Source organism: Dama dama, chromosome 7, assembly GCF_033118175.1.
Source record: "Dama dama isolate Ldn47 chromosome 7, ASM3311817v1, whole genome shotgun sequence".
In the NCBI taxonomy this organism is placed as follows: Eukaryota; Metazoa; Chordata; class Mammalia; order Artiodactyla; family Cervidae; genus Dama; species Dama dama.
In genome coordinates, this window is record NC_083687.1 from 43,394,113 (window position 1) to 43,415,234 (window position 21,122).

General features: G+C 45.9%; 1 protein-coding gene and 1 pseudogene across 5 annotated transcripts in view; one reads left to right on the plus strand and one right to left on the minus strand.

Annotated features, from left to right (window-relative positions):
• JARID2 (jumonji and AT-rich interaction domain containing 2) overlaps positions 1-21,122 on the minus strand; it is a 228,932-nt gene that overhangs the window by 76,837 nt on the left and 130,973 nt on the right. For 3 of the 5 annotated variants that reach the window (XM_061147586.1, XM_061147588.1, XM_061147587.1), the window contains one exon: positions 12,229-12,370. The exons of the other annotated variants lie outside the window; for them this stretch is intronic. In XM_061147586.1, the coding sequence (XP_061003569.1) occupies positions 12,229-12,370 (142 nt within the window). The remainder of the gene's footprint in view (positions 1-12,228; positions 12,371-21,122) is intronic. 5 annotated transcript variants of the gene reach the window in all.
• On the plus strand, positions 3,980-4,077 carry LOC133060033 (U6 spliceosomal RNA; annotated as a pseudogene).

Consider the following 21,122-nt stretch of genomic DNA (forward strand, 5'->3'; position numbering starts at 1 on the left):
CCGTGGCAACCACAAAGCATGCTAGACCATCATTTGCATGGGAGGTGGAAGTGATAGCTGAGCAATCAGATCTCCGAGGTAACAGAAAAAGGAAATGGCCACAGCCGTAATAAAACTGCCTCAAATGAAGTTCTACCATTTTTCTTAAAACAAATAAATGTAGCAGAAACCTGTGTGCTTACCAGAAACCTCAAGCAAATTCTGGGAGCAGCTGCCCGTTCCCACAAGTACCTAATGATCTGTCCTGGGCAACAACTAATGACCAATTAAATCAAAGGGGTCCTGTCCGTCTCTCACCCTGCAGAGGACACACATATTCTGGGGCAGCCTCCGTGTTCCCATTCCTTCCTTGACACTGAAGCCCACATGAACTGACCTCTTAGGAGAGAGGAACACGCTTCTGCACAAGAACTAAGCATCTATGAAGACGCCTCTACACTGAATGCCTCTCTAGCAGGAAAAACAATGAGTGAAGGAAAGAGGGGCCCAGTTTCACTAATGAAAAAGCTTAACACACAGTACCAGGAAGGTAGTTAGCATCTGCATGTGTGCTAAGTCATGTCTGAGTCTTTTTGTGACCCCATGGATGGTAGCCCTCCAGGCTCCTCTGGTTCATGGGATTTTCTAGGCAAGGATACTGGAGCTGGTCGCCACTCGCTTCTCCCCAGGAAGGTAACAATTAACAGTAATTTGAAAATAAACTGCACATGGCCAGAGAGATGCACCTCTCCCTGCGTTACATCTCCACACTGTGTTACTTACCCCCACCCCAAATTACCCAGGCCAAATATATGGTGCTTTAACATACGCTCTAAAGTGGAAATTCCATCATCAGTTTAAAAGTTAAGAAAGGATGGAGACAACATGAATTTGTTCTAAAAGTTTCCTAATCAAAACAAAAAAAAACAGCAATATCTTTCCAATACCTCCAAATCCCTTTCCGATCAGCCAAGATCCTCTTAGGTTTAAGTCAATTCTTCCTTTGGTTCAAAACAAGGAAGTGACTGCCATTGGGGTTTGTTTTACATTTACTAGGGCTTCCCTGACGGCTCAGTGGTAAAGAACCCACCTGCAATGCAGGAGACCTGGGTTCCACCGGTGGGTTGGCAAGATGCCCTGGAGGCGACGAGGACAGCGAGGCCATGGGCTCGGCTCCCTCCTCTCATTGAAAGGAGCCAACACTGTCATTCAACTTGCACCGAGCTAACATGCATTCCCCGTCTCTCAGCACATCCTGGCTCAGAGGGATGAAGAGACCAGAGCTAAGGCTTAGCAGGTGCCCACCTACATTACCGTGATACATCACCGTGTTTAATTCAAAGAACCCCTTGAGTTGTTGCAAGGGCAAGGCTGCCTCCCTGGGCCAGTCCAAGGCGAAGCCCACACACCCTCAGCCCACTGCATCCTCTCTGGGGGCCTGGGAAAGGTGGGGTGGGATGTGGGTGCACCCCACTCTCAGTACAGATGACTGCTTAGGTCAACTACAACAGTGTCAATCCTGAGGCGTCTATAAGACAGAAAAACTGAATGGGGCCTAATATTTTACCCCCACAACCACAGGGGCCCCTTCAAAATACCAACTAACATCTTCTCTCAAACGTGTTGGTATAGGAAAGTTAGTAAGTGTTAGCACAGAAGAGTTAGTGAATACGTCCTGCCCCCTCCAGCCCTCTGGTCATGTCAGGCCTTCCAGAAGCAGCCTGCTGCAGAGCACAAAGGCCACCGGAGGCCTCAAGGCTCAGGGTCAGCCTCGGCCTGCTCTGCAGCCCTCCACCCAGCGTGTCTGTCACTTGAACGCCCTGCCACCACATCAGCTGGGGGCCGACTGCCCTCGGGGCACTGGGACTGTCTCTCCCTGTTATCTCGGCCAAGAAGCTGGCTCCCGACACCCTCTGTCTGGAAGTTACAGGGCTGCCCCATGAGGTCTACCTACAGCCCAACAAGAGTGAAGAGCATACAGAAGGAAAAACTAAGTGCTCGTATCACCTTGCTGTAGGGTGGCCCAACTCTCCTAGACACGCCGTAGTGTCCCACAGACGTCACGTCTTCCACAGCCCTCCACACGCTGCATTTGAAATGACCTGCTGCTTCTCTCTTGAGTGGAGATTTCCTGCAGCAGAAAATAAGGCTGAATCTACCATCTCTGAGATCCACCTGGGACCTGGCAACTACTGGAACCTTGAAGAAATGAGTGCTCCTGGCCCCTGCTCCCCTGAGATTACCACTCCTCTGCGGGTTAAAAAGCGTCACTTTGCCCAACCCTCAGAATCCTTCCCTGGTGGCTCAGGGAATCTGCCTGCACTGCAGGAGACCTGGATTTAATCCCTGAGTCGGGAAGATCCCTGCAGAAGGAAACGGCAACCCACTCCAGTATTCTTGCCTGGAGAATCCCATGGGCAGAGGCGCCTGGAAGGGTACAGCCCACAGGGTCGCAGAGTGGGACAGAGTGATTCACACACACAGCACCCTCGGCCTCTCCAAAGAGTCTGAAAACAGAGCTCGTCTACATCTCTTAATCACCAGCAGTCCAAGTGGGCTCTTCACCACTCCCCACAAGGTACAGACACCATTGACTGAATCCTGAAATAACCTGGGCGCTTCATCTCCTAGCAGAGCACACCCAAGCCCTTCTCTGTACCTCAGTTTCCTCATTCATAATATGGGAATGATGGTCAAAGACCCATCAAAAGGAACTGTTGTGAGAATCAAATGGAATAATACATGGAAACAATTTAGAATATTTAGAATAGTGGCCAGCACACCATAAGTGCCACATAAATACCTGTCACTGCTGCCTTGCTAAGGGCCAATTCTTTCGGAAGACCATCTCTCCCATGGAGAGTTAAGAAAAAAAATTGGGGTAAGCAACAGAAAGGCTCTCCAAGGGGACTGAGCTGCCAGTCTATTCAATTCTAGAAAATTCTTCTCCCTATTTCTAATCAAAGGTCTAGTTAAAAGACCATGCCAGAAAAAAACACATCTCACCTTAAACCATCTAAACTCAGAGGATCAATTAGTGATGTCTCCTGCCCAGCTGTCACTTGGTAAGATCAAGAGGTGTCACTTGCCATCAGATAGGCATACACAACAGTTCCATACATTTAAGTGCTACCCAGGGACTCTGTAGCACTCCAAGAGTCTAGAAAATCTCACAGACACCAGGGAGGCTGTCTTCCTGTCCTGGGAACGGTGGCCTCATGGAACGTGAGAGTCCTGGTACTAGGATACACCTAGGAACAGTGCTGGGCCAGAGGTGAAGTCAGGAGTCGGGGTCAGGAGACTAAAGCCACGTGTCCACAGGGTCAGAAAGGAGAAAACAGAAAGAAGCGGCAGAAAGGTTCTCCAAGGAGAAGACGGTCTGGAGAAAGCAGGTAAGGAGACTTCATCCGAGGACAGGGAACCCAGAAAAGGATGGCAGTACCATGCTGTGCAAAACACAGCTGCCAGGAGCCCTGGGACACTCTCTTCCACTCCTGACTTCCCAGGCCTCCCAACCACAGCCCTAAGAAGACTAGGCCAGTGAGAGTCAGCCTAGGCATCAGAAATGACACCCTTCCTCCAGCTCCTGCCTCCCCGCTCTCCGACCCAGGATAACACACAGGGGCTCAGGCCAGGGGGCAGTAAAGCACACAGGGCACCTTCAGCCCTGCTTATCCTGGACCGGGTGCTAAGAATGTGCCTTTGCTAGAAGCACAGGGTAGAGGGTGCAAAGAACACATTCCAAAGGGAACCTGCAACCCATCCTGCCATTTAAGGCAAACAAATCCACGTATGTTCCATGGAAGGGTCCTGGAAAACACCAGCCTGAGGTTGCTCAGTCACCAAGGAACCTCAATCCCTATCAGTTCCAGATTCCTCCAAGCTCCACCTGCTGCCTCCTCCAACAACTGTGCTCCACCCCACCTCCCCAGCCACCCAGATCCTCCTGCTGATCTGGGCTGCATCTTCATAAAGGGTGTGGCGAGGGACTTCCCTGATAGCTCACTTTGGCAGCACATATACTAAAACTGGAACAGAGAAGATTAGCATGGCCCCTGCAAGGATAACATGCAAATTCATGAAGCGTTCCATGTTTTTTGGCCTTCTCTTGTGGCTCCACTGGTAAAGAATCCACCTGCAGTGTGGGAGACCTGGGTTCGATTCCTGAGTTGGGAAGATCCACTGAAGAAGGGAATAGCTACCCACTCCAGTATCTGGCCTGGAGAATTCCATGGGCTGTATACACTTTTCTTGGACACTAGTCATGTGCAGTCAAGACGGCCTAACATGGGACAAGCAACACACGGGTGGACTCCACAAGATGCTTCGTTAAATGAGAAAAGGGTCTGCTTCTTGTAAACCAAAAAAACGCAAAACATTGTTCTGAAACCCCCAAATCACACCACACAGGTAACAACCTGCCAGTTAAAATTCCGAGAGGAAGAGGCAACAGGGAATTCCATAAACCTCCATAAATGATGACATGTGCAAAACCAGTTAGATGTTATGTTGATCATTAGAACAGCTTCCACGGTTCCTCAGACACCAGGGTCAGGCCCCATGTCACCAAGGGGACACAGGAGAGCACTCCTGAACAGCCTGCCAGTGTCCTGAGTGGGATCGGAGAGGTTTGAACAAAGCCTGGGGATGCTACTACAGGGAAGAAAGAACCTAATCATGACCTGGGGGGAGGGGCGTTGACAACGCATGCCACCCTGCAGTGGACAGTGAGAACCCCGGCTCTCGTAGCTCTCCACCATTCAACTGGAGTCACCCGACGTTCAGGTTCACCTTGGTGGCCACATAACCAGGGTACGCAGAGCTGAGAGATGCAAACTCCCCTCCAAGCAGAAAAGGAGAAGGGATGACCTGAGCAGGCACCACCCTCTTTGCCTCCGAAAGCCAACAACCAGGTGAAAAGCATAACCTTCACAGAGATGGAGGAAGGGCCCACTATCATCACAAAGTCATCATGGATTTATCAGGAACAGTCACTTGAAACAGAAGCAACTTAGGGCCTTAGATGGATTTGTACTACCAACATGCTCTGGATGGAGTGAGATTTTCTATTTATAAGTCCACTGCTTCTTTATTTTGAAATCTTCCCTTTGATTGCATCAGGGCCTACTTATGCAATTCACTTTTTTCTTTTCTGATGACTAATTAAACATAAGGTTATGACTGTGACTAAGACAAAGTGCAAACATGGTAGTTCCATTTCCTGTGCTGTTTCTCTCAGTCAACATTCAAAGAACAGGTAGGAACTTCTGCTTCTGGCTAAGACAGAGCGATAGGGACAGGAATCCCCCTCCAGCCTGAAAGAACTGAAAATCCACACGAGACAATGGGCATCACACAGCAAAACCCTGTGGTTCCTGAGACACAAATGACTGCCCAGACTACTACCCTGAGACAATTTTCAGGCCAGAGCACATGGAGGGGAAAGCAAGAAGAATCCAGAGGAATCCCTGAGTTGAGGAGAAGGAACTGAGATTTTTGGGGAGGAACAAAATGTATAGGGTGGAGTACTGAAGAGGCAAAAGTCAGACAGAAAACTCTGGAATCTGCGGAGGACCCTCCTCAAGTACTTGCTGAGTACTAGTGAACACACGTGTGAGGGAAGTACCCAAGGAAAAGTACCACAAGAAAGGACTATGGGGAACACTCTCCAAACCCCACACAGGGCTGAGAACCATGCTTTGCCAAAATGGTACGCATAACTCACAGGGTTCTCCCTGAGCAGTTGGGAAAACTTATCCCTATACCAAATACTGCTCTCTGGCCCTACCTAACAAAGCATAAAAGGCTCAAAGTTTCCTGGTAACCTAATCAAGCTGCTAAGTCGCTTCAGTCGTCTCCGACTCTGTGCAACCCCATAGACAGCAGCCCACCAGGCTCCCCTGTCCCTGGGATTCTCCAGGCAAGAACACTGGAGTGGGTTGCCATTTCCTTCTCCAATGCATGAAAGTGAAGTCGCTCAGTTGTGTCCGACTCTTCGCAACCCCATGGACTGCAGCCTACCAGGCTCCTCCGTCCATGGGATTGTCCAGGCAGAGAGTACTGGAGTGGGTTGCAATTGCCTTCTCCTAATCACACCCTAGAGCAATGCTCGAGAAGAGTCAGAGAGACACAAACATACCCAGAACCCAAAAGAAGAAAACTCATGATGCCTGGCATCCAACAAGGAGCCACGGGGCAAGCAAAACAGCAGGAGGACATGACCTGTGTTGAGTGGAGGGACATCAATTAAGCCAAACTGACCCCTAAGTGACACAGAAGATAGATTAGCAGACAAAGACACTAATAACATCTATTGTAACTCCATTCCCTATGTTTAAGAAGGTAGAGAAGATTAAGCTATATTAGGAGAGACAATGCTGCTGCTAAGTCGCTTCAGTCGTGTCCGACTCTGTGCGACCCCATAGACAGCAGCCCACCAGGCTCTGCCGTCCCTGAGATTCTCCAGGCAAGAACACTGGAGTGGGTTGCCATTTCCTTCTCCAAGGAGAGACAATAAAAACAATTAAAAAGACAACAATGTCTGCAGTGAAAAATACACGTCCACAAATATTAGACTGAAATTATCTAAAATGAAATACACAGAGAAAAAAAAGACTGGAATAAAATGAACAGAGCATCCATGAGCTGTGAAAACAACTTGGAGCACCTGGATACACATGCACCTGAAATCCCAGCAGGGGGAACACACATGCAAACTGTATCTACTGAAATCTTTTCCAAAACTGATAAAGTCTACAGAACTGAGAAGCTCTATAAACCCCAAATACAAGAATCAAAGAAAACTATATGAAAGCATATTGCATGATGGTGTACATGCTTAGTTGTGTCTGACTCTTTGTAACCCCATGGACTGTAACCCACCAGGCTCCTCTGTTCATGGGATTTTCCAGGCAAGAATACTGGAGTGGGTTGCCATTTCCTTCTCCAATTACATGATAGATTAAAAAAAAAAACCACTTTAGAAGTAGGCTTCTTGCCGGACACTCACTACAAGCCAGGAGATGGTGGAGCTATACCTTCAACAAATTCCACAGGGGAGGGGAGAAGGAGGAACTACTGACCTACAATTTTATACCCAGCAAAAATACCTTCCAAAAATGAATGAGAATTTCTTACAACTGCATGTGATTCTACAACCCCAGTAGAAAGATTTTTTTTTAAGTGAGGGTGAAACAAAGACCATATCAGACATAAAAAACCTGAGATCCATTCAACACCAGCAGAAATTAGGTATGTTAAAGCCCTACAGCCAGAACCCAACGGAAAATGATAACAGAAAGCCATTCAGATCAAAAGGAAGGAAAGACCACCACCAGAAATGAGAACTGCGCAGGTAAACTGCGCAGGTAAGCAGGCTGGACCCAGCTCCATTTACATTATTTACATTTATTTAAATCCACAGATTATGTTCTACAGTTATTAAAGGTGCCAAATAATATTCAGTTCCTCAATTTTGCCCCTTTTCTACTTCCTGTAAATGGAAAATATGTTTCAGTCAAGATAGCTCTGAACTCAGTAGTGCATTTGACATTAAACTATACTACTAGTGCATTCTGCTCAACAAATACGTAAAAACTATCATGGCTTTGAAAATTCTAATTCTTATGGAGGGTCACACTGAGTAACTCCTATTTCTAACACTGAGTGCTGCCAAGCAAGTCCTTCTTCCTTCTAAACTTGGAGGTAGCAAATCATCTTATGTTAACACAGTAACTCAGAACAGAAATAAGGAAAACTTATATTTGACAATTCAGCTATAAAAGGAATACCCATTAAAAGCCTAGGAGAATTAGCATCATCCTGAACATATATTCATCTCCAAAACTTAAACATCACCACGTCTTCAACCTTAAAATAATGTTCCACATTCAAAATCCAATCTCCTAGAGCAGGGCTGTCTTTGAACTCTTACACTACCAAAGGCCCAAATAACTAAAATATAGCAGCTCTTTGTTTAACAAAAAGAGAACATTTCTGTCCCTGCAGAGGCATGGTCCACACTTTTTTTTTTTTAAACTACATAAGACTCTTATGTAGTTTGCTTTTTAAAGTGTGTCAGGGCATCTTAGTATTAAGTACTATTAAAAATAGGGACCACCCCCAATAGGGCTTGTGTGTGACTTATTGTGATGAGTCCAGACAGCACCTTCACAAACTATAGCCTGGCTCCCTCATGCCTGCTCTGTGTAGGCAAATACCTGGTCACACTAAGCTTTGTGGAAGAAATCTACACTCCACCATTACAGTCCTTCCTGTGACTCAGTAACTTCAAAAAAAAAAAAAAGAGGGACACACGCCTACACTTTTCCATCAACCCACAGATGGTGTTGATGGTGGTGCCACGGAGAAAAGACATGAATTGCGATTTGCATAAATCAAACTCTCTAAGACACACCTGAGAAGCCTCCCATGAGTCTGTGTGTCCCCACACAGCAGTCCATGTGTCACAGCTGCTGATGACAGCTGGCACTGTGTCTCATGCACAGTCCTTACTACATACCTGGGAGCTTTCATGAATCAACCTGTTCAGGACACAAAAGCCCTCATGAGGTGGTTACTACTGTCACAGATATCTCACAGACGAGGAAACCGAGGCCCAGTGACACTGCAGAACCTGCCCAAGAGCATGTAACAAAGAGATGATGGAACCAGAAGAAGTCACGTGGTATGGTTCCAGTGCATGCTCTTAGGCACTGAGCCACATACAAGGTCCCCACGGCACGTCCCTGAGAACGACCATTTAGAGGTGTACCCTGACCAACTTCTTTGTACACCTTTCCACCACAAAGACAACCCCTATCCTGACCATAACCACCATTCCAAGTTTCTCACAGGCAATCCACACCTGACTGACAAAATCTGTCCATTCTGGTTTCTAAAAGATATTCAGATACTTCTTGCAGGAAAACACAAATGTTATGATAATCAAGTGTAATGGGAGAAGCCATTTAAGGTGGCGGAGGTAAGGAACCAGGTACGGTCACCAACAAATTCAAAAGGGGTTGATTAAATGCTGAAAGTCTCTCTAATGTTTCCATTCTAAACAGTAAGAACTAATTTCTGTATCATTTTAAAACATAATTTATCAAATTCACCTACCACAATGATCAAAAGAAACAGAAAACCAACACCCAGGAGTCCTCCAGACCTTCAATGGCTGGGCTGCTCTGCCTGTCAAACAGGCAAAGACCTTCTAGAGAGGCTGGTTTTTCCTTTCATAAAGAGTAATTTCAGAGGATGACCTTTTAATAACTAAGAGATTCCTTTTATTTTTGCCTCAATACAGGAAAATAAATCCTTTGGAACTCTAGATTCTACTGCTGTCTATGTGCCAAAAAATCCCCAACTTAAGTAAACCCAATGGCAGCAACTACACGGGAGCAAACATAGCTTAAGGGGTTTCCGGTAGAAAAATAACAGTGCAAACACAGGAGATGTTTTGACTAAAGACTTAAGAAATGTGTTACAAGCATCAATCAGAAAATGGAATTGCTTCAACTTGCAGGCTAGAAATTTAGGGCAAGGTCTAAACTGAAGCTGGCATAGTCTACACTTAAGATTTCAATTTTTCTTAAGAAAGTCAAACACATAAATTCCCTTTCTAACCAAGACAAAAGGCATTATTAACTGGTAACCCTAAAAACATGTACCTAAAAAGAGCAATTAATTGTACAAAAAGAGCAAGCATTCATATCATTCTAAAGAGAGAGGTAACACTTTTTCCAAAACAAACACATAAACCATGACTCTGGTTAGAATTCAGTGTTCTCTCCCAGAAAGTCTAAATGCCAACCGAGAATACAAGTGGTCCATCACAGAATATGCTCTCTGCATGTGTACTTTGGGGAATTTTAGACACGAGGTAAAAAGCAGAATCTAGTCAACAATCTGCTCAATGCTTGAAGCAACATTTCAAAATTACCATTTAGCTAGTTACTCTGGGCTTGGGATCAGCAGACACAACATAACTTCTTTAAAAAGGTATGTTACGTGTAAGAAGGTTGGCACTGAAGTCTGACAGTAACTGACAAAGCTCCAGGAACTCAGATTCCAGTTCCTATGATCTGCCTGACAAGGCAGGGCATGTACCATATAGTTTATACTAAATGTTCATGCTAAATACCAACAAGCAATCAAAAGAGCTCTTTTAAAGCCAAGAAGTAGTGAAAGTTATTTTTTATTTGCTGTGTACCCTGCAACACAACAAGACAGTTATGCCCTAACTACACTATCCCTTTGTAAACAACAAAGCTCCCTTCTGCCGTGCAGGCCGCCCCAGACCAGCTCTGAATGTAGCTTAACCTGTCAAACCTGAATCTATACTATATCCCTGGGTAGATTTCACTAGTAGAGTGTGATCGTGACTCCCCAAAATGCTGTCACGAATCCTTAATTCAGTAAAACAAGGCACTCATCACGCTAATAATTAAACAGATTAGCAATGGGTTAAGTTTTCCCTAAGTTCCCCTGAACAAAGTTTCTCTTTTCTGGTGCCCTGGAGAATTAAAGCTAATTGACTGATTTGCACACAGCACTACAGTCGCGTGCAAAGAGGAAGCCGGCAGCACTACCATCTGAGAAAGGCACCCGGAGCCAGAGACAAAGGGCTCCCCACCCCCACCCCAAGAGAATGAAGCCTGATGACCTTCTTCATACCCCCTTGCTGACCAATCCCAGCAGAGGTGAAGGTGATGGCCAGCCACAAAGCTAAAATAACTGGTCACTGTCACTTCCAACCACAATCACAGAATTCTGTTCTCCAAACACAGATGAAAAATGATGCCAGCTATACAACTGCTCCCCGCCGCCCCACTCATGTTTGGAAACATGGATAGTATTATTACACATTCCAAAACGTTTACGAATGTGATTTAAAAAAAAACAAAAAACACATCCTTTAACCCCCTGCTCTTGTGATGATGCACTTTTCAAATTGGGGCAGAGCGAGTGTCTGTCACAGAGCACCTGAAACATAAAAGGTTTCCAGTGAGACACTCAGCCAAGTGTCTTTAAAAAGAGTAGCATACAAGGTCCAGTACACTGGCAGAGACAGTTCTTACACACGCTTGCTAACTGTACTAAAAACAAATCCAAGGAGAAGCAAGAGATAAAGGTGGTAGAAATTAATACAGACTCCATACCATGAGTTTTCTAAAGACAGACACTACACAACAGGAAAACAAAGGCTTGCAGCTAATGGCTCTCCAATTTCAGATCTAAAGTGCAGATCTATTACAGATTCTTAAGTATCCACACATGGCTACCCTTGTCCTTTCCTCCTTATTTGCTGCCAAATTCAGTTCTTCATTAGACACACACATCAAGATGGTTTCTGAAAAGTAACTATAACTCTGTATACAGAAAGGGTACACAAAGTCCAGACTGGGGATTATTTTCCTCCCCTTTTCCCATCCTCTCCAACAAACAGATTCTAAGAACAAGTAAGTAATCTTGTCATCCAGGAAAACACTGAATATGGGAACAGAAATGGAGTGAAATGAAATATAAATTCTAAATGGGGGCAGGGGGGAATCACATCATGCATGAGACATGAAATAAGGAAGATAACTAAAAAAGGGTTTTTAAAACACACCATTAAAAGTGTTATTATATAATGTCACTATCACTGTCTGACCATGAAGCCACAGCTCTTGTCAAACTACCATAGCCAACTTCCTGATCAAGCTATCTTAAGCTTATTTTAGAAAGTCATTAAAAAAAAAAATTAAAAACCTGCTGGTAAATTAATTCTATGAACTGATTTCACACCTACTTATTTGGTTAACACCAAATGGATTTTGCTTTCCTAACAAGGGGAGAATTTTTCTTAAAAACACCACATTTAAATCTTCATATTTACACCTCTGTAGTAATGGCAAAATACCATCTAATATACTCAGGAATACAACTGATGAAAATCAATTAAAATGAACAGCAAAGGCAGGAATTACAAACTGGCAACTCTCTGGCCAAAATTTTTGTAACAGGAACTTGTTTTGTTTGGCTCATACCATTTTTTTGTGTGTTTTACTCATCTTTAATGATAATTAGTGGACAATATTTAGGAACCAGGATATTTGATACAAAAATCCAGAATTCTGGCTCCTTTGTGAAAAAAATCAAGAGACTGGGTGAGTGGGCCCAAGTTTGTTCCCACTTGGACAAAACTGGCACCTAGTTTGAAGTCCCTGGTTTAAGGCACGAATATGTTCAGCCTTGGGTACTAACCTTTTCCTCGACGGCCCTTCTTCAAAATCTGAAGAACTAACATCGTTGCTAGTCGAGGACACTTGGGATGCATCGTCCTTCTCATTCTCTGACTGTTCTGATGCTGGTCCTAATCCCTTAGACTGGCCATTACCAAGGAGCCCTACAGGTGAAAAAAGGGGACAAACACTTAAATACATGACATAAGGAAGCAGCACTTTACCACAGTTAGCCCTACATAGTGGCTGATGAGGGCAGACAAGAAACTCGACAGGAGAGAACCAGAAGGTATGGATCCCCTGAGAATGGAGGGGAGAAGTCCCACCTCATCCTACTTTCGACCTTACAGAGGAGTGGAATGCCTGCCAAAGAAATAACGCCAACAGTAAGCAACACAAGCAGAAATGTGTTATCATAATGATAGACTACAGGGTTCTTTCTAAAGCACATCAGCTGGGCTTCCCAGGGGGCGCTAGTGGTAAAGAACCTGCCTGCCAAGGCAGGAGACACAAGTACATCAACATCTTTCAGGACTGGGGAAAGAAAAGTACTTCACATATTACCAATTCAAACTAGTTATCCTTCCAGGACCACATATTTACTCCAGAAAACACTAAAACCCTTTTTGGAATTGCCTTCAGGAAACAGTAACTACCACCCAAGAAAAAGCATCAATCATTGCTTTGTAGCCATCTATCGGTTCTTAACGAGAAATCTGACTGGACACCTTTCTCTTCCTAGCAATCCTTCCCATCAGAGTCGCCACGTTTGAAGCTGACCATCTCAAAGGAAAAAGATTCTCCATGACAGCACACATGGTGCCATGCTGAAGAGGGGGTCTCAGGGCCCCAGGGTGTGCTTCTAGTAACCCGAGCTGGAGAAGGGCCTACACCAAGAGATATGGAAGTCGTTTAGCAGCCAGGTCACACTAATGGGTAACAGCTGAATAAAAGCCTCGTCCTTCCAGAGCTCAGACACCTTCCATCCAATCCAGGGTTCTGGATACAATTTAGTTTCTACCAATGGGGGGCTTGAACCTGCACAAGTGTCCACAGCCACTGGCCCCCAGTTTCACTGCCTAGTCAACCAGCCTCTGGGCATCGGCAGAAATGCTAACACAGTGCCTACATTCTCACAGCCACAGGGTTTGGCTTTTATATAAAGCCAAAAGGGCAAGAGTCTTTTGTTCTCTCAACACTTTCAGCAAGTTTGTAAGCATTTATGTCCCTGTATTAAATCCCTCTTTAGCTGAAGCATTTAAAGAGTGGTTCCTATTAGTCGCCATAAACACTATATTCCACACACTGAGCAGCAGTTTCAGGAAGAGAACAGTAAACTGCAGCGAAACCCTGGGGCTTGTCCTGCTCGCCCATCTCCCCAGTCATCTGTTTTTACATCACTTCAGAGTATGAGCAACAACATAGGCTGGAAACCTAACACAATGCAGCGAATGAAAGCCCGTGGCTGTCACTTAGGCTTGGGGCTCTGGGAGTCATGACTACAATACGGAAATGAAAACACAGACAACTTCCCAGAGAAAGAGAAAAATGTGGGGAGTGTGCACCGTGCGACAAACAGGAGACATAACTGGAGGGAAATCTATGGGTCTGAGGGTTGAAGTGTGGCCAACATTTCAAAGATGAGAGCAGTGCTATTCATTAGAGTAACCACCAGTCACACGGTGCTGCTGAGCATTTGAAATATAGCTAGTGTAAGAGGATGAACGATTATTTTTATTTAACCACATTTAAAACTCACTATAACTACCATTTCTAAAATGATTTCATATTAATTCTAAAAATATTATGGACAAATTATTAGGTTACAGCAAACACATTTAAATTAGTCTTACCTGCTTCTTTTAGATTTTCTAATGCAGCTCTAGAATCTAACACTACATACGTGGCTGAAATAAACCTCTCCCCTGCTCAGCACTGGATGAGGGCCCTGCAGTAAGGCAACGGGTGGCGGCTGGTCCCTCCCCCCCCCCACCCCCGCAACCAGACATGTTAACACAACCACATAACAGCCCCCCAGACAGCAGGAGCATGCACAGCACACTTATAAACGCAGATTAGGAAACTAGCCCAGAGACAGAATATAAGTCAATGGATGAACAACCACACTTGAAAAGGATGATGAATGTGAAATAAAAATTCTTGTTACGGAACCATATATGAAACTAACATTTAAGGGGGCATATATCTCTAAAATAAAAGTGTATTCCTGGTGGAATTCACATTTTTCAATAGTACAAAAGGACTTTAAGGAGAATAAAGCAGGAAAGGAGGAAGGAAATATAACTATTTTCTGCACACCTACCATATGCCAGGGCCCTGGGGACAGAGGCATAATCCAGCAAATCTAAATTTCAGTAGTGACAGGAGATATACCTGTGTGTGTGTGTGTTAGCAGTAGGGAGCCCTGAACTTGCAGGGCAAGCCAGAGGGGAGGGCAGTGAAGATGAATCACTAGAGCAAGCAAAGCTGCCAACAGCAAAGCAAAGAGAGCAAAGCTGCCAATCTGCAATCACCTAAAAACAAAAGCTAAGGCGGCGCAGGAGGAAGCAGCGGTGGTCGTTCTGAAGCTATGTTCGGAACGAGGAGGAAACAGGAAGGAGGTGCCGCTGGGTGAAATCAGGGAACAAGCCCTTGCTCTCCCCTCTGGGGCACAGCAAGGTCTCAAGGGTCTGCTGAGGGAGCAGGCAGCCCGTGAGTGAGTGAGTGAAGGAATGAGTAAAGCAGAGAAAAATTCAGCTGTTCAGTGACGGAGAACCTCAGCAGACTGTGAAGAGCGGTGACCCTCAAGCTGGAGCTCTAGTTAGAATCACCTGGAGGTTCAAGCACTGGGTCTCCTTCTAACATGCTCTTTTAACATCAGAAGATGCTGGCTCTGCTTTGGCTGCTCTGGGGACCACATTCTGAGATCCACTACTGCAGGGGAAGCAAGAGTCAGTCAGCAAGAGATCTAGTTGCTCTAAGACACTGTAAAGCTCTGGGGAAGTGTGCACTAAATCCCAGGAAACTGACTATGTTTGTACTGTCGTAACAACTCACAGTAAGGCACCCAAACCCAAAGTTCCACTGGGGCGTTCATTCTTCCACCTTGGATCATCAATTTTGTGAAGGGGAAGAGGGCTGCTTACAATACTTAACCACAAAGCTATAGTAAGTCTGCTAATAGTTCAGTTCAGTCGCTCAGTCGTGTCCGACTCTTTGCAACCCCATGGACTGCAGCACGCCAGGCCTCCCTGTCCATCACCAACTCCCGGAGTTTACTCAAACTCATGTCCATTGAGTTGGTGAAGCCATCCAACCATCTCATCCTGTTGTTCCCTTCTCCTCCTGCCCCCTACGCCTCGCAGCATCAGGGTCTTTTTCCAATGAGTCAACTCTTCACATCAGGTGGCCAAAGTATTGGAGTTTCAGCTTCAGTCCTTCCAATGAACACCCAGGACTGATCTCCTTTAGGATGGACTGGTTGGATCTCCTTGCAGTCCAAGGGACTCTCAAGAGTCTTCTCCTACACCACAGTTCAAAAGCATCAATTCTTTGGCACTAAGCCTTCTTCACAGTCTAACTCTCACATCCATACATGACCACTGGAAAAACCATAGCCTTGACTAGACGGACCTTTGTTGGCAAAGTAATGTCTCTGCTTTTTAATATGCTATCTAGGTTGGTCATAACTTTCCTTCCAAGGAGTACGCGTCTTTTAATTTCATGGCTGCAATCACCATCTGCAGTGATTTTGGAGCCCAAAAAATAAAGTCTGACACTGTTTCCACTGTTTCCCCATCTATTTCCCATGAAGTGATGGGACCAGATGCCATGATCTTAATTTTCTGAATGTTGAGCTTTAAGCCAACTTTTTCACTCTCCTCTTTCACTTTCATCAAGAGGCTTTTTAGTTCCTCTTCACTTTCTGCCATAAGGGTGGTATTATCTGCATATCTGAGGTTATTAATATTTCTCCCAGCAATCTTGATTCCAGCCTGTGCTTCTTCTAATCCAGCGTTTCTCATGATGTACTCTGCATATAAGTTAAATAACCAGGGTGACAATATACAGCCTTGACATACTCCTTTTCCTATTTAGAACCAGTCTGTTGTTCCATGTCCAGCTCTAACTGTTGCTTCCTGACCTGCATATAGGTTTCTCAAGAGGCAGGTCAGGTGGTCTGGCATGCCTATCTCTTTCAGAATTTTCCACAGTTTGTTGTGATCACACAGTCAAAGGCTTTGGCGCAGTCAATAAAGCAGAAATAGATGTTTTTCTGGGACTCTCTTGCTTTTTCGATGATCCAGCGGATGTTGGCAATTTGATCTCTGGTTTCTCTGCCTTTTCTAAAACCAGCTTTTGAACATCTGGAAGTTCACGGTTCACGTATTGCTGAAGCCTGGCTTGGAGAATTTTGAGCATTACTTTACTAGCATGTGAGATGAGTCCAATTGTGCGGTAGTTTGAGCATTCTCTGGCATTGCCTTTCTTTGGGAGAGGCGGCTGTGCGGGCACAGGAGAGGTGAGAGGAGCTACTCCACATTCAAGGTCAGGAGGGGCGGCCCTGAGGAGATACCCCTCGTCCAAGGTAAGGAGTAGCAGCTGCGCTTTGCTGGAGCAGCCGTAAAGAGATACCCCACGTCCAAGGTAAGAGAAACCCAAGTACCCAAGTAAGACGGTAGGTGTTTCGAGAGGGCATCAGAGAGCAGACACACTGAAACCATAATCACAGAAAACTAGCCAATCTGCTAACAGTAAATATGGTTAAAAAGTAACAAATAATGGGGAGGGGAGAGAAGTGTTCATGAGACTCACTGAAAAAGACTCTGATGCTGGGAAAAATTTGAAAGCAAAAGGAGAAGAGGGCAGCAGAGGATGAGATGTTCAGATAGCATCACCAACCCAATGCACATGAGTCTGAGCAAACTCCGGGAGACAGGGAAAGACAGAGAAGCCTGGTGTGCTGCAGTCCATGGGGTCACAAACACTCAGACATGACTGAGCGACTGAACAACCACCATCTCAGAGACATCACCTAGATCGAGGATTTAATGTTTCTTTTCTCAAAAAAAAAAAAAAAAAAAAACCCTGCCCAAGCACAAATTCAGGGAAACTGAATTATGAAATTTTACATGAAACGGGGGAATTTTAATTGACTGTATGGGAGCTCAATGTCAGGCTGAGGAAGAGAATGCTCTGAAATGCTGTGGCAAAACTAAGCTCCATTAAAAAAATCAAAGTACTGAGTCCATTGTCCCACGCCCTCATCAGACTGATATCCTGAAAGAACCCCAAAGTTTCCCGGGAGAGATGCGTGGTCATTCACTTTCCAGATCAGGAAAACGGGGACCACACAAAGGTGCTGCTTGCCCATCCTATGAACTGGGGGACGTCGGCTGTTTCCAGCCTTTTCAGGGGGCAAGACTGACTTGTTCTGCATATGACTGACTGTTTCGATTTGAGTACCTGCAGCACTGAAAAAGTGTTCATTTATTTCAGTGAGACAGTCTATATGGTTGCATAAACTTGAGCTTTTTCTTTTCTGCACACCCCCACCCCACCCTTCACATCTCCAGTGCGCCGGCTACCCTATTTCGTTTTGAAGGTTTTCATCCAACTCACACCACCTGCCAATCCAGGAAGAGCCAGGTCAGCAAGGTGGATCACACCACCACTAGGGCAGACGAGCCATTACAAGAATATTATGCAAGCCAGCGCCGGCTGCCTCTCCTCTCCCTGACGGAACAAAGCCCCGCCACCAATTTTTACAATGATTTTTAGTCCATGAGAAAGAATCAAACAGCATCCCCTCCTTCAAACACACAAACTGGCTTTATTTTTCCAAACCCCTCCCCCATCAACACAAACCTCTGTGGGGAGAGTAGGTTAAACAGAGGAGAAGCAGAAGGCGCACACATTCTGCGCTCCCCCCCCCCCACTCGGGCATTCGTTCTCCTCTATTAATATTCAGTAGGTTGAACTTAAATTAAACCACATCTATTGTCTTTCACAAAAGCAATAAATATGAGCTGAAAATTCCAAGTCACTGCGGTAAAGGCGGGTTGGGCACTGCCTCCAACCTCGGCAAGTCACCATCAGCTGACAGGGCGGCGAGGCACAGGCCACCCCGAGGGCAGTGCCCGTGCCCAGGAGCAGAGAGCCCGGAGGAAACAGAACTCAGCAGCTCTGCACCCCACCTCCCACGTGAGCCAGCAATACCCCCAAACGGGTCCTGGCTAAGCCCGGAAGAGCAGCAGCAAAGAGGAAGGCAGCTTCCTTGCTGGGGGCTGCCCGTGTGTGTGCGGGAACTTCTGCCTCTGGCTGTAACATAAAGGGGGCTGGGACATTTGAAACACAAATGAGGCCAAAGATTCCTTCAGCTAAGCGGTGATGAGAGCTACATATTTCAGAACAGAAATGTACGCAGAGGAGGAAATTCTGTCCCAACCTCTGAAAGGGGGGATGAGCATGGGCAGTGCTTCTAATTTGATGATGTTTTAGACACAAAGAAGTTTTCCCAGTCCTCCTATTAGCTACCCATACAGGACGAAATACACAATGGAAGAAAACTCTAACGATTCTTGTTTCACAAAAGCAAGGCCTAGAGAAGGGTTAAAGAGAAAGAAAAACAAGGAGACCTTTGAAGCTGTTCCCGAGCTTCCAAAACATCTGGAGCACACCAAACGTATTAGCATATTAGGGAGAGTCAGTGTATTTGGCTTTGTTGTAGAAGAGATGCACAAAAGGTAATTCTGTATTATGGAGCCAATGCCCGTCTGTCACCCTGTCACTGCGAGACAAGGTATCACATTACATATTAAACAGTCAAGCATCCAAAGAGAGCTTTCATTTGCAGCAGCAGTGCGAGTGTGTGTGTGCGTGTTGAGGGAGGGGGGTGGCAAGACATAAAAGCAGTCCCCTTGGCCGAGGTAGGACCCTCTCTGAGGTACTTAGAATGTCTGTTTTGCTGCCATGATTAGTGGAAAATAAAGCCTATTTTCACTCAAATTTTGAAAGAAAAATTGGATTGTTTGCGTTGTACATGTGAATGTTAGGGAAAACTTGGCTGGGGCCAGCTTCACAGAGTCAACATGAAAATGTAGTTTAAACCCAACTATACACACTCGGGTCAGCAGCTGAGCCTTTGGATCGATCCTGGGGTCCAGGGAAGCGGGTGAGCAGGGCCAGGGGGGTCTGCAAAGCGAAGCCCAGGCCGGTCCACTGACACCCTCTCCACCACAAAACACCAAGGTGGCTGAGAACAAACCACAGTCGTGAGGCATGGTGTCACTGCCACATTCGTGGGCAACGAAGCACAGATGAGCGGGCTTTACCACTTCAGCTCCTGGAGGACATGTGGCCCGTTCCCTCAGGAGGATGGCCCCTGACGGACCAGGGCGCCCCTTTGTCTGCTTTCAAATCAGCGATGGCGATTTCCCACTCCAGCCAGGAAAACACAGCCCCAACAGCCCCTCCAAAGAGCCCCCAAGATGCACGTGCACCCAGAGCGTAGAGAGAGGGAGGTATGGGTGGAAGGATAGATGGATAAATACAACAGAAAGACAGATGGACAAATAGATAAGATAGATGGATAGATAGGCAGGCAAGCACACAGATCGACAGAGAGGCAGGCAGATTACAGAATCCCCCAGGAACCCTTCACACCCAGACTTTTTCTCCAGAAAACCTTCTTGGACATCTTTTCAGAAAGGATGTTCATTCAAAACCTGACAGTGATAATGTCACAGAAAAGCTGGGCCACCGGGCAGGCAAGGAAAATATCTGACCCTCATCCTTTTCTCCTCTTTACAGAATCAAGCAAATGACTCAATTTGGGAGATGTGAACAGGAAGAAAGACAAACAGAAACCCTAGCCCAGGAGGCAGCTCCTCACCTCGAGGCACAAAGGGAACAAGCAGACAGGTCATAAGTACACCCAAGCAGGGGGACCAGACCGCTGCTCTGACTAAACCCCAAACCGGTCAGCACCACCAGGAGACAAAAGACCTCTCCTCCCCACGTCCTGACAGGAGTCAGGGGAGAGGAGGTTCCAACAAGGACCAAAACGCCACAGCGGAACTTCACAGAAGTGCCTCCACCGGAAGGGTCCGCGATCTCTAGGAAAGATGTCTGAATGGGCCCAGAAGCCACTGAGGCTCTGATGGTGATGCCAGTAAGCAGTGCACTGTGTGTGTGTCAGCACAACTCCTCTACTTCTTTAGGGCGAAGGCTCTTCTCCCTACACTCCCCACCGTCACCCTTCAAATGGTTCCTACGACAATCAGAGCAGGGACAGTGTCTTTTGAGTACAAATGATACTGAAATACAAGCATCCACATTGCTCTACGACGGAAAGCTCTACCTGCATCCAGTCACCCTCAGTCTCCCACCTCAGGGTCATGCCTTCTTTCGGTCCCTGCCCCCATCCCGGGTCCTCACTACTGTGTTTACAGTGGCAAACCAGTCAACCTACTTGTAACTGTCAATCAAAAGCACAAATCCTTGGAATCCCCTAAAACATGAAACTCAGGTCTCTTGTCAGCTAAGTAAAAGGGTGTGCTGGACAAGTGGCCCAGTGCCGAGCGTCGGAGAGGTCCAAGATTGCCTTCCACATTCAAAAGAAGTGATCAAAGACAGTGTTGGGCTTACGCTGGTGTGGAAAATGAGCTGCAGAACAATGGACCACTGCAGAGCCTGAGAACTTAGAGGCAGACACAGCGGAAGGGAACCCTGCGCATTTTTGTCAAAATTCTTTTAGATAAACAAGACCAGCATGTCCAAAGTCTTCTGTTCCAATTAGGTGACATGCCAAAATCTGGTTTTATAAATCCTGTAACTTATGCTTCTCAAAGGGAGATTTTCCATAAGCAGACCATGTTCCCGGATAGTGACATTCTACCTATAATTAAAGTGTGT